Here is a 15,771-nt window from a genome sequence, read left to right on the forward strand (position 1 = left end):
TCACGAGCCGCGTTCGCCATTGCTTTAATTGAGCCCGCGTGTGTGCGTGAACAGGTGGGCTCGACTGGGACGCCCGATGGGGGTCAGCGGCAGATTTATGCATCGCTGAGATCACGCGTGCACGTGTGTGTATTTCGTCCTCCTGCGTGCGCGCGTGTGTGCGTGCGTGCGTGTGCGTGCGTGCGTGTTGAAACAACAACAACCTGCAGCTGTTGAGCTGTCAGAGCGTCTACACGACTCGCGTGCCCTGCCCTGAGGGGTGCGTGCGTGCGTGCGTGCGCGCACGTGCGTGTGTGCGTGTGCGCGCGTGTCGTATGGGAGCACTGAGGTTTGCTTCGCCCTGGAGGCGCCCGTCGGCCAGCCACGAGCGCACACACACACACGCTCACATTTATATTCTTTGTTTGTCAAAAGATCATAAAAGTGTCAAGACAACCAAGAAATGGTGGCGACCAGTCCATCGTTTGTCTACATGTGATTGGCGACCTCATGGTGGATTATTCCAATTTGTGACCTACTCTGATTGGCCGAAGCAAGACTTGGCTCCGCCCCTGTGCGGCCTTGGCGGCTTGATTGGCGGCGCTCACCTGACAGCAAAAGAAAAAGAAGAAACAATTCACACATCGTTCTTTGCTGTCCAATGAAAACGTCCGTTTTTGACCCATTCGAAGCGAAAACCAAAAAGTGCCTGCCGGAGGTCGAAGGCGCTTCCGTTGATTTCTGATCTTGTGAACGCAGCCCACAAAGACAGATTTTCGCGTTTGTGTTTTTTCGCTATTTAACGTGGCCAGTAGAGGTCGCTCGACGACAACGCGTAACATTTGCTGGTCTTTTGCCCAAGATGGCCGTTTTGGTTGGAGGACATTTTGTTTTGTTTTGAGCACGTTGGCGCTCGCAGGGCCGCCTCATTGCTATGCGGCGCCGCGCGCAAGCAGACAAAGAGTCAAAAGTGCTAAAAGTGGCTAAAGCACGACGCTTGCAAGACCGTGTGCTGATTTGCATGCGGAAATAGAAAAGCGAGGAAGGAAAAAAAAAAGGCCGCCCAAACGTGCTAATTCAAGGCTGATGAATCCTAATCAAATGCGACTGATCGTAATTATGCTGATGTTGTTCCCTGGACCTGAAAGTGAGACGTCTGCAAATCCCACCTTGCATTAACACCTCGGGGAGGCCTTGGGGGGGCACACGGGGAGGGGGGGGGGGGCACACGGGGAGGGGGGGGGGCACACATCTTTGAAATAGAGCTGAATAAAAGTCCTACTGAGAAGACGGATCAGGCGAGGACGGCAAAATTCGACGCACAACGAAATGCATGAGGAAAAAAAAAAGGTTGCTTTGTCAGGAACAAAAACATTTTCCAGACATTTCGACTCACGATATTTTACACATCACGATAAACAACATGAGCCGCATTTTTTTCAAATTTCAACACGTCTCATCACGAAAAACCACCTTTTGTAGTTATTTAATCATTATTTTTGAGCAGCAGAAGGTTGAAAAATGTCATCGGAACCAAAATGGCTGAACTCACACACGCTGTTTATGATCATCGACGACAATTTTGTTGGGCTAATGCAGATTTCTGGCTTAGCGGAAGTTTCGGAAAGGAAGAAGGTGTGAAGGGGCCGGGAGGAGATCCGGTGCCGGTACCAGATGGTATCGGGGTCGCCGACCCATGACGTCACGGGATTGGCGGGAAATGATCCGGTTGACGTGGAAAGATTTCAATGACAAAATGTTTGGACTCAAACTGTAAAAAGGTCATCAAGAAGCCGAAGAATATAAAAGCAGGATACGTTAAGATTAGAGTTAAAATAATAGATTGAGAAATAAGAAATGAGATCAAATCAAAATACATTTAAAAGAGTGGGAAAAAATCCGAAAGCAAATATTATCAAATGAATTTACTGAGATGTGACAAATCTTGTCAGTTTTGATTGCTTTTTTTTTTTTTCAGTTTTGATTGCAAATGTGTTCCTATTGTCATAAAAACAATTTTTGTTCTTGTGATTTGACCGGCGCATTCGGTTCGGTGAGCGCCGGCGTGCTGACGTCACGGGCAGGCCCAACGGCCCCCGATAGGATCTGGTGGGCCGATCGCATCTGGTACCGACGGCGGGTGCGAGTGTGGGTCGGGGCTCGGATCATCACCAACCTGCTTCTTCTTGGCCGTCGCCAGCGCGCTCGTCTTGGCTTCCTGCCGCCTGCGCCCCGGCGCCGCCCCGGCTTCAGGCGGCTTGGCGGCGGCCGCCCCCCGCCTCCCCGCCGCCGCCGCCGCCGCCGCCGCCACCGCCGCCGCCGCCCTATCAGCCTCTTTGATCGGCCTGCAGTTAATTTTGGGATTAATACGCGTGGCAGAGGCGGGCGGCTCTTTTGAGGGATTTGTCGGCGAGCCGCCGACACTTATCTTGGTCATTACGCCGCCAATATTGGATTGAAGCGTTTTAGTATCTGCCAAACATTGGGCCGGCGAGGAGTCAATCGGGGCGACACGCGCCCGGGGATTAAGATAAGAAGGAGCCTCATTACTGCGCGCCTCCTCCCGCCGCCCCGACACATGGCGGGCCCCGAGGCGCCAGGCCTCCCCCCGCCTCGCTTCCCCTGAAGCCTCGCTGAGGACGGAGAAGGAGCTGGAAGGAGGCTCTGGGGCCGCTGGGACGGCGCGCTTGACCTGCTTGGGGTCTTGGAGATCCGCCTTCTCCTGAGGGAAGCACCTCAGACCCCCCGTCTTGGGGATCTTGCTGGGGCAGAGTAGCGAGCCCTGCGGGATCTCGCCCTGCTGGATCTCGCCCTGCGGGATCTCGCCCTGCGGGATCTCGCCCTGCTGGATCTCGCCCTGCTGGATCTCGCCCTGGATGGACAGGGTGATGTCAGGAGGCTCCGGGACAGCCAAGACCACACTCTGGTTTTCTTCAGGTGGTTTTTCCTCCAGGTAGAAACCCTGCAGGGGTTTTGGGCCCTCAAGTTGAGAGATCTTTGGTGTCTTGTCAACGGGGGGCAAACCTTGATAGACTTGACTGTAGGGAGGTTCTAAAACAGCGGACGTGACCCTCTGGACCTCCTCGGGCTCTCGGAAATCCGCCTTCTCCTGGGGGAAGCAACTTGGACCCCCCGTCTTGGAGAGCTCGCTGGGGCAGAGTAGCAAGCCCTGCTGGATCTCGCCCTCAACGGGGAAGGCGATTTCAGGAGGTTGTAGGACAGCCGGGACGAGCCTCTGGACATCCTCAGGCGTCGTCTCTGCTGGGAGGGAGCCCTGAAGGAGCTGTGGGGGCTCAAGCGCAGAGATCTTTGGTTTGTCCTGGGCTGGCGGCACAGTGCGGTCCAGATGCCGGACCTTGCCGCTGACTGAGAAGGAACCGTGAGGAGGCTCCGGTACGGCCGAGACCACACTCTGGATCTTTTGGGGTGGTTTCTCCTCCAGGTAGAAAACCATCTTTGATGTCTCCTCAACGGGTGGCGAGCCTTGATAGACTTGACTGTACGGAGGTTCCCGGACAGCGGAGGTGACCCTCTGGACCTCCTCGGGGTCTCGGAGACGAGCCTCAGTCAGTTTGGAGAACTGGAGTGTTTTCTTGGTGGGCGGCGGCATGCTGTAGCAGAGCGGCGGGCCCAGGTAGACCTCCTCCGTGCAGGCGGGGAAGAGCGTCTCCTCGTCACGGACGTCCGGACTGGGTGGCAGCGAGGGGGCGGGGCTTACAGGGGCGTCCAGAGCGCCGACATCTGTGTCGTGGCGGCGGCGACGACTTTGAGGAGGGGCGGCCGGGCCCGGCGCGGGGGCGGCGGCGCAGGCGGGGATGAGGTAAGGCGCGGGCGCGGCGCTCTTGTCCTCGGCGCGCTGCGTGACTTCGCCGCAGTCGCTGTCGTGCGACGAGAGCGCCAAGTAGGCGTAGAAGTCGCCGTGGCGCAGATGCAAGGGCTGATGGGAATGTTGCGTCACCTGCAGCGAGCACAAAGGACACAAAGGTCACGTAATGGCCGCCGTATTGACGCCTTGCAATAAAGGCGCGACCCGCCAAGCGACGGATTCAATTAGGGGGACGCGTCGGATGTCTGCTGCGTCGCGTTTGCCCTTCAAACAAACAGAAAAAGACGGCAAGCAAAACTTTGCAGCCGCTAATTGAAAAGATGTTCAAGTGCGACCGAGCAAAGACGCACTCGCATCAACTCTGTGGGATGCCGGCATGACACACAAACCCACATTTTTAGGAACTCCTTGGCTGGCAGCCATTTTGACTGAAGCAACCCCCTTCGTTCCTGACTGGATTTTTACTGAATACGGAAGCTACCAAAAGAAAGATTCGAGTCTCTTCTTTCATCAGGAAAAAAAATCATTTCTGTCTGTTTCCGTTTTGAAAGCATTTGCATTAGAATAAAATTCATCGTTATTCACAAATTGGAGTTTTGAGAGTTTTTTGCAACATGGCCCTGGTTGATCTCTTATACTCTTATGCCACCTGCTGGCCGTTCTTGTAATAACTACCATTGCTTTAAGCGCTCTTTACAGTTCAGAGACTTCCGTATAAAAAAAAAACATGAAGTAAACGTATAAATACATTTTTGGGACCACATTTAAAATAGAAAGTAGCAAATGAGTTAAATATCTGAAAATACATTCAAGACATCGCTGTCTTAGTTATCATAATATTATGAATGATTTTTAATGGAATTTGTATTTTTCATGTAATTTTATATGTAATTTAAATAAATAAATACATTCCTAACTGCCAGACGTTTTCAGAAACGGGACGTCGCCAGTGCCAGCCCATTTTAAGCATTTTGACTGATCTTTCAAGGTCCACAGAAAATGATGTGTTTGGACTATGGAAACACACATAGTACCAAATGAAAGATTGGACTCTCATCTTTCATCAGAAAAAAAAAAGTTTGTTTCTACCTTATTCCGTTTTTCAGTAATCAACGATAGAAAATGGTTAGTTTCACCTCTGTTTTGAAACAAACGTCTTTTAACGTCTTTGGCACTCCTCCATAGGATTTTACTAAACGTTATTTAACGTTTTTGGCAGTCAAAGAGAAAAATATAAATGATAAAATGTCGTGAGTACCGATACCTTGAAATAAAACTCGATATCGATACCTGGTATTATCGATATTGCCACTTGCAGCCCATTTGCATGTCAATACTGTATAATGAACTTTTCATTTATGTATATATTCATATCTAATATTATTAAAGAGTTGTAGAATGTGTGTGTGTGTGTGTTACCTTTTCTCTGATTTGCTGGAAGGAGGCGGGGCGCGACTCGCCGTCGGACTTCCTGATGCTCTGCGTCGGCTCCTGCCCGAGAAGCTCTTTGCTCCGGCGGGCCTCTGAAGTCAAGTCCAGGATTTCCAGGACAAAGTCGTGCACGGCCTCCTTGGACTGAGGCGAGCAGGGCGAGGAGGGCGAGCAGGGCGAGCAGCACGAAGGCAGCGAGTGCTGGCAGCAAGCGGAACCAACAGAGCTCTTCCACTTTTTGGCGGGCAGGCAGGAATGTTTGTCCTGGACTTTGCTCCTGCTCTCCTCCGTCACCAGCGAGGAGAACTTAAACTTCTCCTGGATGGTGATGGCCTTCCGGTGGTGGCGGGAAGGGGAGGCGCTCTGGCAGGGTAACTCCCCCTTAAGCTGCCCCACTAAGGAGGAGGCGCCAGCGGGCGGCGGGAACTCGCTGGATGGTGACGAAGGAAACAGGACGGCATCCTTTTCCACTTTGGGGAATGTGAAGGAGTTCCTGACAAGTTCTCCTCTCATGGCGAGAGGTTCTCCTCTCTTGGTGAACACACCGGACTCCTCTTGCAGGAGTTTGTGGTCCTCATCGTTGCCTTTCGGGCTGCCGTGCTCCACGTTCCCGTTCTCCAGGTCGTCCACAAACCGGCTGATGAAGCTCCTTGCGGCGTTCCTCCGGTTCTCCTCATCTTGGTGCAGCTCCTGGTCTTGCTTGGAAGAGTTCTGTCGGTGTCCCTGCTCAAGGTTGGTCCCACACTGAAGTTCATCCCACAGTCCAGCCTCCGTCTTTGATGCGCGAGGTGGTCGCAGCCAAGCCCGCAGCTCCTTCCTCATGTGGTCCAAGCCCAGCACGTAGGACCCGTCCATGGCGGCCTCGTCGTCCCCATCCTCTTCCTCGTTCCCAGACGAGGCAGGCGTCGGCCTCTCCTCCTCCTCCTGGACTCCCATCTCCTCCTCGGTGAGGGTGAGGGTGGAGGAGGAGAGGAGGTCGCTGTCGTCCTCGTCGTCGGTGCAGGCGGACGTGCAGGAGACGTTGACCACCATGCTCAAGCTAACGGCGTCCGCCTCCTCTCGGTGGCCGCTCCTTCTACAGCACCTCCTGTAGGAAGTCTGCTTGCCGGGCCCCGCCGAGGTCTGTTCCAGAAGCGGGTTCCGGTGGTTGGGCAACATGGTGAGTTCTTCGGAAGCCACAGACGACTCGTCGGCGCTGCTCAGCTCGGTGAGCGACGCAGAGTTGTCATTGACGAGTGACGCTAAAGCCTCGCGGGAGCGTCGCGAGCGCCGCCCACCCAGCGAAGGGGAGGCGACCAGCCGTCGGTGAAGAGGAAACCTGCTGCGAAGCGTCATGTCCGAAACGCTGCGAGTCATCTTGCTGGCCAGAGGACTCTGGATGTTCTCCAGACGTTTCAGGAGATCCAGAGTTCTCCCGCTCAGCTCCCCGGAAGACGACACTCCTTGCGCTCCCCCGCCAACCCTGTGGCCTTCTGGACCAACGTGGTCCTCGTCGCTTGTCTGGCACAGGTCCAGCTCGCCCAGGCTGGCGCTGATGTCGCCGTCCAGGCTGTGGCAAACGGCCAGGCCGCTCTCCAGGGAGGCGCTGCGATGGAGGTGCTCTTTGGAGGGGAACAGTTGGCAACCCAGCGACAGGAGGGACTCCAGAGAAGACCCCGGAGATAAGACGGGACTGGCGCTGGGGTGGCGCAGCCCGGCGAGTTCATCCAAACCGCGGCTCAGAGGACACTTGGATGCGCTTTGGTCAAGGTGATCGCGATCCTTCATCAAGATCTCGAGCTCCTCACGACCTCCTTTCTTGAGGCTCGACAGCATCTCTTCTTCTTCAGCAGTTCTTTGGATTCCGTCTCCTCTTTGCTCCTCTTTGTGCGGCATCGCAGCGGCGGCGTCCGCGACCTCATCCTCGTCGGTGAGTATCCCGCGGCACATCATCTCAATATCTCCCGCGTCGCTGACAATTCCGCTTTCGCTTCCGGAGTGACGGCTGCCGGAGGAGCGGCCGCTATCCCCGCCCCCTTCCCTGCCCCCTTCCCTGCCCCCTTCCCTGCCCCCTTCCCCGCCCCCTTCCCTGCCCCCTTCCCCGCCCCCTTCCCTGCCCCCTTCCCTGCCCCCTTCCCTGCCCCCTTCCCTCTCAAGCCTCCCCTGCCCACCTCGCTGGCCTGGCATCAGCCCGCCCAGGAGGTCCGGGAGGGACTCCATGGAAGAGAAAGTGGAGTCCTTACTCAGGCTCTTGTGGAAGATGTGCTGCTTCCTCATGGCTGCCTTGAAGGTCACGTGAGGAAGCTCTGAGCTTGCGTCCAACTTCACCGTGTGAAGGCTGTACACCTGGTAGACGGGCGCAAGCGGCTGAGGACTCATCTGAGGAGGGGGGACGTTCCCTGAAGGCATACTGGTCTCGGAGCAGGAGCAGGGAAGGTTGTGCGTCAGGTCGGGTTCTGGAACTTCTGGAGCTTCTGGAGCTTCTGCGATGGTCATGTCGGTCTCGTCCCATTCCCAAGAGTCATCTGGAGCCAAAGTGGCCAGGGACGTTTGGACGGGGATCACCTGGTGCGGGTCCAACAGGCCTGCTTCCAGAAAGTTCCCCGGAACCTGCAGACCAGGCAAAACAAATATTTGAATAATTCACTCATTTTACCACAAACTTGTGACTAACACTGAAAACCTTTTTTTGTTGAAGGACAAATGAATGTACAATTTTACCTTTAAATATTTACCCATTCATCATCCCAAAAAAGTATTGTATGAAAGAATGTAGTCATTTAATCATAATTAAATAATTTATATATATATATATATTATTGTAATAAAAAATGTCAGAAGCATTTATTTCACATAATAAGATTTTGTTTTGCCCTGTTGTTGTTTTTTACATTTATTTCCATAAAATAATTGCTTGCTTCAATGTAATTAGACGAAGTAGAAATAAAACAATTGCAAGTAAGAATTGAAATATTCTATACATGCATTTTTTAAATGTATCCCACAAATTCGTTGATTATATTTGCATCAATCATAAATCGTACAAATAAACAATGAAAACGACTTTGACATTTTTTAAAGATGATAAAACAATTGGATAAGTAATTACGTATAATGAAGTTCACCATAAAATCACAATTAAAACCTGAGAACGATGTGTTATTTTTTGATTGAAATCAATACCTTTTAAATACGCTTCACGGGTAGAAAGTTATTTGTTGGAACGATCGCTTTATCAATTGGAATTCGTGAACTCAGAACGATACAATCGCGAGCTGACAAAGACTTCTGATATATTTCTGCGATGAAAGCGAAGGAAAGAAAGAAGGGAAGAAAGAAAGAAGGAAAGAAGGAAAGAAAGAAGGGAAGAAAGAAGGGAAGAAAGAAGGAAAGAAAGAAAGAAGGGAAGAAAGAAGGAAAGAAAGAAGGAAAGAAAGAAGGAAAGAAAGAAAGAACGAAAGAATGAAAGAAAGAACGAAAGGAAGAAAGAAAGAGAGAACAAAAGAAAGAAAAAAAGAAAGAAAGAAAGAAAGAAACAAAGAGAGAACAAAAGAACGAAAGAAAGAAAGAAAGAAAGAGAGAACAAAAGAACGAAAGAAAAAGAACGAAAGAAAGAAAGAAAAAGAAAGAAAGAAAGAAAGAAAGAAAGAAAGAAAGAAAGAAAGAAAGAACGAAAGAAAGAAAGAAAGAAAGAAGGAAAGAAAGAAAGAAGGGAAGAAAGAAGGAAAGAAAGAAGGAAAGAAAGAAGGAAAGAAAGAAGGGAAGAAAGAAGGAAAGAAAGAAGGAAAGAAAGAAAGAACGAAAGAATGAAAGAAAGAACGAAAGGAAGAAAGAAAGAGAGAACAAAAGAAAGAAAGAAAGAAAGAAAAGAACGAAAGAAAGAAAGAAAGAAAGAAAGAGAGAACAAAAGAACGAAAGAAAAAGAACGAAAGAAAGAAAAAGAAAGAAAGAAAGAAAGAAAGAAAGAACGAAAGAAAGAAAGAAAGAAAGAAAGAAAGAAAGAAAGAAAGAAATCCTTCCTCCGAGTCAAGCCGGAAAATTCCGCCGTCGAGCAAAGCATGAATAATTCACGGTGGGCGTCGACACGCAAACAAAAACCTTCGGGAGGCGGCGGCGGCAAAATGTGCTTAGACGCCGGAATTGTTCACTTGTGCAGACATAATTATACAAATTGATCCTCATCTCGTTAATATGAATGTGTGTGCGTGTGCGCTGCATATTAGTCATTCATAGCCTATTAATCTCATAAACTGCTTGGCCGTGCGCGTGTGCGTCATACGTTTGCGTGTTCCGGATAAGGCCCGCGCAGGACGCCAAGGGGCGGGGCTTCCAGACGCTTCAGCCAATCACACTTCCCACCCCCAAAAAAAGCTTCTTCTGCATTATTTACTTGCGATTGATTTGACGTCCGTTCGTCCTCTGGAGCTTGAGCCGAGCATTGTGGGTCATTTCCTGATGAGACGGCAAACCAGAACTTTCTCGAGCATGCGTCACTACGATTTCTCATCTTGCTTGACAGAGGGGAGGAAGTTGAGGACACGGCGGGGGGAGGTCAAAGGTGAGACGAGAAAGAGGAGGAGCTAATGAAGACGTGACGAGGACGAGGAAATGAGAAGGAAGGAGCTCAAGAAAGAGGACGAGGAAAACCACACCATGAAAAGGAGATGAAACGAGAAGGAGGCGACCAGTCGGCGGTGAGCGCGAAAGAGGAGGACGAGGAGAAACCGGCAGAGACGTCGTTAGAGGAGACGAGAAAAGGAGCTGAGATTGCGGACCAGGAGGACGCTTGTCTTGTCTTCACGTTCACGTTCACGTGTTTTTGGAGGCCAAGCGTCCAAAGTTTTTCCATTCGCTTCCCACTGAGCGGTCCCATTTGTTAGCTTAGCGCCAGTCGGACGGCGCCGGCAGCCTGGCCAGCTCGCCGTCGTTATTCACGGTCGCCCGCGCCGCATGTCAAAACCTTGAGGGAGGTCAGCGGCGGCAAACACTCCAACAAGGCGCATGAATCACGCCGACGTGATGCTGTTCGCGTTTAAAGCGTGCACGCGACTGGTCGCTGGGCGCTGCACGGAACTCGTTTGCGCCCCAAAAAAACGGAAATAGTTGGATTTGAAAACATTGCCACGCTCCCAAAGTCGTATTTTTGACGCGAGAGCCTTCAGAAGGCTTCGATGCAGCCTCGGAACCGAAGAGGAGGCTTCGGGTCACGGCCGTTGTTAGAAAAATGGCCAGCAGGCGGCAGCAGAGTATAAGAGATCAACCGTGTTGCATCAATCATCAACAGATTTGTGGATGATGAGGAAACTAAGCTACGTGCTAACGCTAATTGCTGCAAAATGGAAACAGATAGAAATATTGTGATTGAACAAATTTTAAAATCAATTCATCACTCAAAGTAACTTTCGAATGTGTTAATCAGTCAAACGAATCCTTTTCAAGGTAACTCGAACCGACGCTATCGAAGGGCAACTTCGCAATCGAGCCTTCTCTGAAGTCACCAAGTGACTTTTTAAGAGCTGTTCAATAATCGGATGACTTTTCAAAAGGACTGCGGCAAAACTGCTAACTTGGAAAATCAGGTCATCGTTTCATGATGAGTTAACGAGCGTCTGTTAACGAGTCGTCGATAATCGGACGACTTTTTCCTCAGCTTCAAAAACGATTTTTTTTTTGGGTGGGGAACAAAATCCATTCCAGACCGACGGTGTCGTCGCACGTAGCAAATAGTCGTGTTTGACTTTGATGGACGAAGTGTCGGCAGTTGCGATCATACAAATGGCGGACACGCACGCACGCACGTGCGCACGCACGCACACACTGTAGCAAAAGGCATCGAGTTGATGGCGAGCACTCGTGTTCATTTGTAAGCGAAAGCGCCATCGTGGTTGTTTTTGTTGCCTCCACACAGGAAGTCAAATGACTCGTCGCTGGGCGGCGAGGTCACGGCGTCCCGACGCCCATATTTGTCATCCCTGTCTGCGAGTGTGCGTGAGCGTGCGCGTGCACGTGCACTCACGCGGCAACTCACCCGTTGAAACGCGGTTTGGTTCGTCGGAAAGCTTTTTGCCCTTTTAAAAGCGATTGTCATTTACGAGGACTTCACAAATCATTAGTACGATTCAAAAAGTGCAAAAAATATACAAAATGACTTCGACTAATGTCAATTTTAAAAACACGATTACTACGAATAAAAGCAATTTGTGAAGAAATTGTTTGTGAATGCTGAAAGCTAAATGCTAATGTTTCAATGAATGTGGAAGGCTTTATAACAATAACAATAATAATAATAATCATGTGAAAGGACATGAATATAATGACGAATTATATGAAATGGAACTTGGACTCAAATCTGTTCCAACCTGGACACCGAACACGTTCTACGTTCGGCCCACTGATAATCAAAGGGAGATCTTTGATATGAAATGTTTGATTGTGCCAAAACTGGAAGTCAGCTGAGAAATATCCTGGAAGGCGGGAATTTTTCAAGCAAGTTGAAATTTGAAGGCTGTCAATGGGAAGCGTTTCAGGCGCGTGTCGCGTGTCGCGTGTCGCGTGTCGCGTGTCGCGTGTCACGTGTCGCGCGTCGCGTGTCACGTGTCGCGTGTCGCGTGTCGCGTGTACCGTGCGCTCTCCCAGCTCCCGCTTGAGTCGGTTCTGCCAGTGCAGCGCCTGCATGACGACGGCCTCCCACCTCCGCTCCAGGTTGATGGACAGCAGCTGCAGGGCCTGCCGGTGCTGCTCCGCCTCCGGGCCCGCCTCCGCCGCCGGGCCCGGCTGGAGGCGGACAAACGGGACGGACGGACACTTCAATCAAAGATGGACGACCAGCACACTTCCCGTCCGGACGCAGGAAGTCCGAGTCTTACTTGAAGGTACTCACCTGGCTCTGCCGGAGGAGCTTCTGGCACAGTTTCAGCACCCACGAGACGCCGCGTCGCCGAGCTCGCACATCCCAACACAAACTCTGCGGGTGCGAAACAGCGGCAATCAATCTGCTGCGGCAGCACGAGACGCTGCGCGTTTGAATGCTGTGGGTCGGAACCGAGCGGGTTTGGATTGGAATGAAAGTTGGCGTACTTGTTGGCGGTGACGGTCCAACCCTGAATCTCAAATTTGAGGTCAAACGGAGCCGAAATTTGGGAGCCACGGTCTGCCAAATGTGGATGAAAAGGGGCGTGGCCACCTGCCTTGGAACCTTTCATTCCAATCCTGCAATCGTTTACAAGTTGGTGCAGATTTGACAAAGTCCAAATTCAAGTCAAAGTATCCTCGTGTACGCGTCCATCCGGAATATCTGTGGCTTATTTGAAGGTTAATTCATAGGTCACAAGGTCAAGTTACTAAAGAATGCACCCATTTTCTAAACGATTTGTTGAATTTCCTTTCCAACAAAGCGCGTTTTGCAACGATTGGGAAGGTCGTTCCTGAGACAGAAGCCTTCCGAGGACCACGCCCCCTTTCGGCGAAAATGTCCAAATTTGGCGAGCCGTGACTCCCAAAGACTTCCTTCGAGGAACCTCAAATCCTAATCATTACATCAATATGACAAATCAACAGCAAATGATTAGCTTTGGTTCTATTAGCATTAGCATTGATTAGCACTGGGACTTTTCTTTGTGACGCAAACCCTTTTCAAATTCAGCCTCACATTTGCCGGCGTCCGATTGGTCGGTCGCGGCAAAACTGGAACCGGCAAAAAGCAAAAGCGGTCAACGTGCAAAATGCGACTCCTGCCACGAAAGAAAAAAAGAAAAAAAATCCGCAATCTGCCTGATTTTTGCCTCCGCAGCAGAACGTGCGACTTCACAACAACGTTGGTTTGACCCCATTGGACCTTTTGTCATCAAGATGACACGCACACGCGCGCACGCAGTCGAGAGTGCCGGTCCTGGATCAGCACGCATGTGAGGGGACGCACTTGGCGTGCGTGCGTGAGAGGAAATGTGTGAGAGCGCATGTATCGATGTGACACGGTGTGTGCGTGTGTTTGTGTTTACGCCACCTGTGTGCGTGTGTGTGCGTGTCGCGCGCAAGCACCCCCGCAAACAATTTATGCAAATTCTGCCAACTTGCCAAGGAGCACTTCTTTTACATTTTCTTTACATTTTTCCAATAAATATTAAACAATGGCAACAAAATGGGATTGCTCACTCTCTTTACACACACGCACACACGCACGCACGCACACACACACGCACACGCACACACAGGTTGTGGGTTTGCTCCCCCGCCTGGCCGGCTGCAGTTTAGCATATTTGCTGCTGGCCCGCTTGTCCAAACAACAGCCGAGACCGTGCAGAATTCAGTGTGTGTGTGTGCGCGCGCGTGCGTGTGTGCGTGCTCATGTTCGGTGAGGGCTCGGCTCTCTAAACAACATCAAAATGGTCGTCGTGACGGCTCGCTCGCAAACGACATGGTGAGAAAAGCACGGAGGGTCGAATTAACGCCGGCCCGAGCTGGAAGAAGACGACAAATTCTTCACGGACGAGGAAGATGAGGAAGATGATGGAAGACGACGGGGAGGAGGCGTGTGTGTGCGTGCGTGCGTGCGTGCGTGCGTGCGCACGAGTGTTCCTGAGGTGCTCAGCACACTTCCAGGCATTGCTCAAAGTGGCGACGCCTCCAACAAAGCCAAAAGGTGTTTGCTGCCTACTTCCTGTTTCCTTTCCCGTGGCGCTCTCTTCCGCCGCGTTTCTCGCCAAGTCATCGCCTTCACCTGGCCCGCCATTTTGTCGTCCTTCCACGCGACTCGGCTTCCGGCTGATCAAAGACCTTCTTGGTCTTGTCGTCTCGTTAGATGAAAGTCTGGCGGTGTTTGGCGAGCCGGTTGCCACGGCAACGCGTTTTTCGGGCCCGCAACCTTCTTAACCATCGCGAGGCTTCAGAACGCGCACCATCGCCACCTTCATCATCGCCACCTTCATCATCGCCACCTTCATCATCGCCACCTTCATCATCGCCACCTTCATCATCGCCACCTTCATCATCGCCGTCTTCGCCCTCTGGAAGCTTCCGGCTCCACTTCAACGTCCGACCCGAGTTGACCGCATTCATCTCGGATTTGCTTTGGAATTGTGGCTGCCGACGGGAGGTCATTTGATTGGTCAACTGGAATCCAAAACTTTCGCCGCCATTGCCAAATATCTCCGTTGGGTCGGAAAGCGGAGGAAGGAAGAAAGAATAAAAGAAAGAAAGGAAGGACAGAAAAGAGGAAATGAAGGAATCAACACACACACATTTTGCTGTCACACTTCAAAGTTCAACCTTCCGGAAAGATCCACTCCATGTGTGTGTGTGAGAGTGAGTCGATTAATTTTCGCCCCCCCCCCTCCCCCGCACACACACGCTTCCTGAGCGTCCGACAACGAGGAGTCGCGGGATGCCCGGGGCCTGCTGGAGGAGCGTGGCATGGCGACGCGCTATCTTAGCAGAGCGCTAATTCAATTAAGAGCTGGCGGAGTGGGAGGTGCTACGGGGAGGAGGGGGAGTCGAATAAGTGAGAAGTGGAAACTTGCACAAGCACATTTTCAACGCGACTTGCGTCATCGTTTCTCTGCTGTGGGTCAAAATTCTCCCATTTTTCTTCACCTTATCAGATCAAACTTTGTGGAAGCGGGAAACGTTTGCGTATGCGACCATATAAGGTGTTGCGACGTTTGCGACCATATAAGGTGTTGCGACGTTATGCGACCATATAAGGTGTTGCGACGTTATGCGACGTTATGCGACCATATAAGGTGTTGCGACGTTATGCGACCATATAAGGTGTTGCGACGTTATGCGACCATATAAGGTGTTGCGACGTTTGCGACCATATAAGGTGTTGCGACGTTATGCGACCATATAAGGTGTTGCGACGTTTGCGACCATATAAGGTGTTGCGACGTTATGCGACCATATAAGGTGTTGCGACGTTATGCGACGTTATGCGACCATATAAGGTGTTGCGACGTTATGCGACCATATAAGGTGTTGCGACGTTATGCGACCATTTAAGGTGTTGCGACTTCTCGCTCTCCCCGAATCGTCTCGCGCATTCATTTTTTTTACCCAACCCATCCATTTTGAAAATGTTTTTTTTTTCATTGCATCATCTGAACTTGGTGACAAAGAATGTTTATGTGTGTGCGTGTTTGTGGATGTGCTGACGACGTGCACGTCTGCATGCCTGGCACACTCATTTGCATACATTGATTTCGGGAGCGTGCGTGCGACGCGTGTATGCAACGTCGCTAAGCTAATCAGCGATAGTCGCTGCTGTTCGCCGTGTGACGCAAGCTGATTAAAATCCCGCGGTGGCGCCGTTCCTTCCTTCCTTCCTCCATACGTCCTTTGCCTTCATTGAGGCCACGGCGCTCAGCACGCGGCCGCCGCCGCGTCGCTTTGTTTTTCCTTTCTTGTTTACAAGCCCGCGACATTAAGACGTGTTGGTCTTGCAGAACTTTGTCGGTGGCTCAACCTCGCAATAAATGTCAAGAAATGTCAAATATACGTGGACTTGTTGCAGGCTAAACAGGCAGCGTGGAAGGAACTCCAACTCAACTTACTTTTCAGGA

At 51.1% G+C, this 15,771-nt stretch overlaps 1 protein-coding gene across 1 annotated transcript in view; it reads right to left on the minus strand.

Annotated features, from left to right (window-relative positions):
* Nucleotides 1-15,771, minus strand: part of akap6 (A kinase (PRKA) anchor protein 6) — a 52,909-nt gene that overhangs the window by 1,297 nt on the left and 35,841 nt on the right. Inside the window, exons 19-23 of the mRNA XM_077560023.1 lie at nt 12,096-12,179; nt 11,837-11,989; nt 5,225-7,825; nt 2,156-3,937; nt 519-587 (exon numbers count right to left, since the gene is read on the minus strand). Coding sequence (XP_077416149.1) covers nt 519-587; nt 2,156-3,937; nt 5,225-7,825; nt 11,837-11,989; nt 12,096-12,179 — 4,689 coding nt within the window. The remainder of the gene's footprint in view (nt 1-518; nt 588-2,155; nt 3,938-5,224; nt 7,826-11,836; nt 11,990-12,095; nt 12,180-15,771) is intronic.

The sequence above is a fragment of the Vanacampus margaritifer genome, chromosome 1, assembly GCF_051991255.1.
Source record: "Vanacampus margaritifer isolate UIUO_Vmar chromosome 1, RoL_Vmar_1.0, whole genome shotgun sequence".
In the NCBI taxonomy this organism is placed as follows: Eukaryota; Metazoa; Chordata; class Actinopteri; order Syngnathiformes; family Syngnathidae; genus Vanacampus; species Vanacampus margaritifer.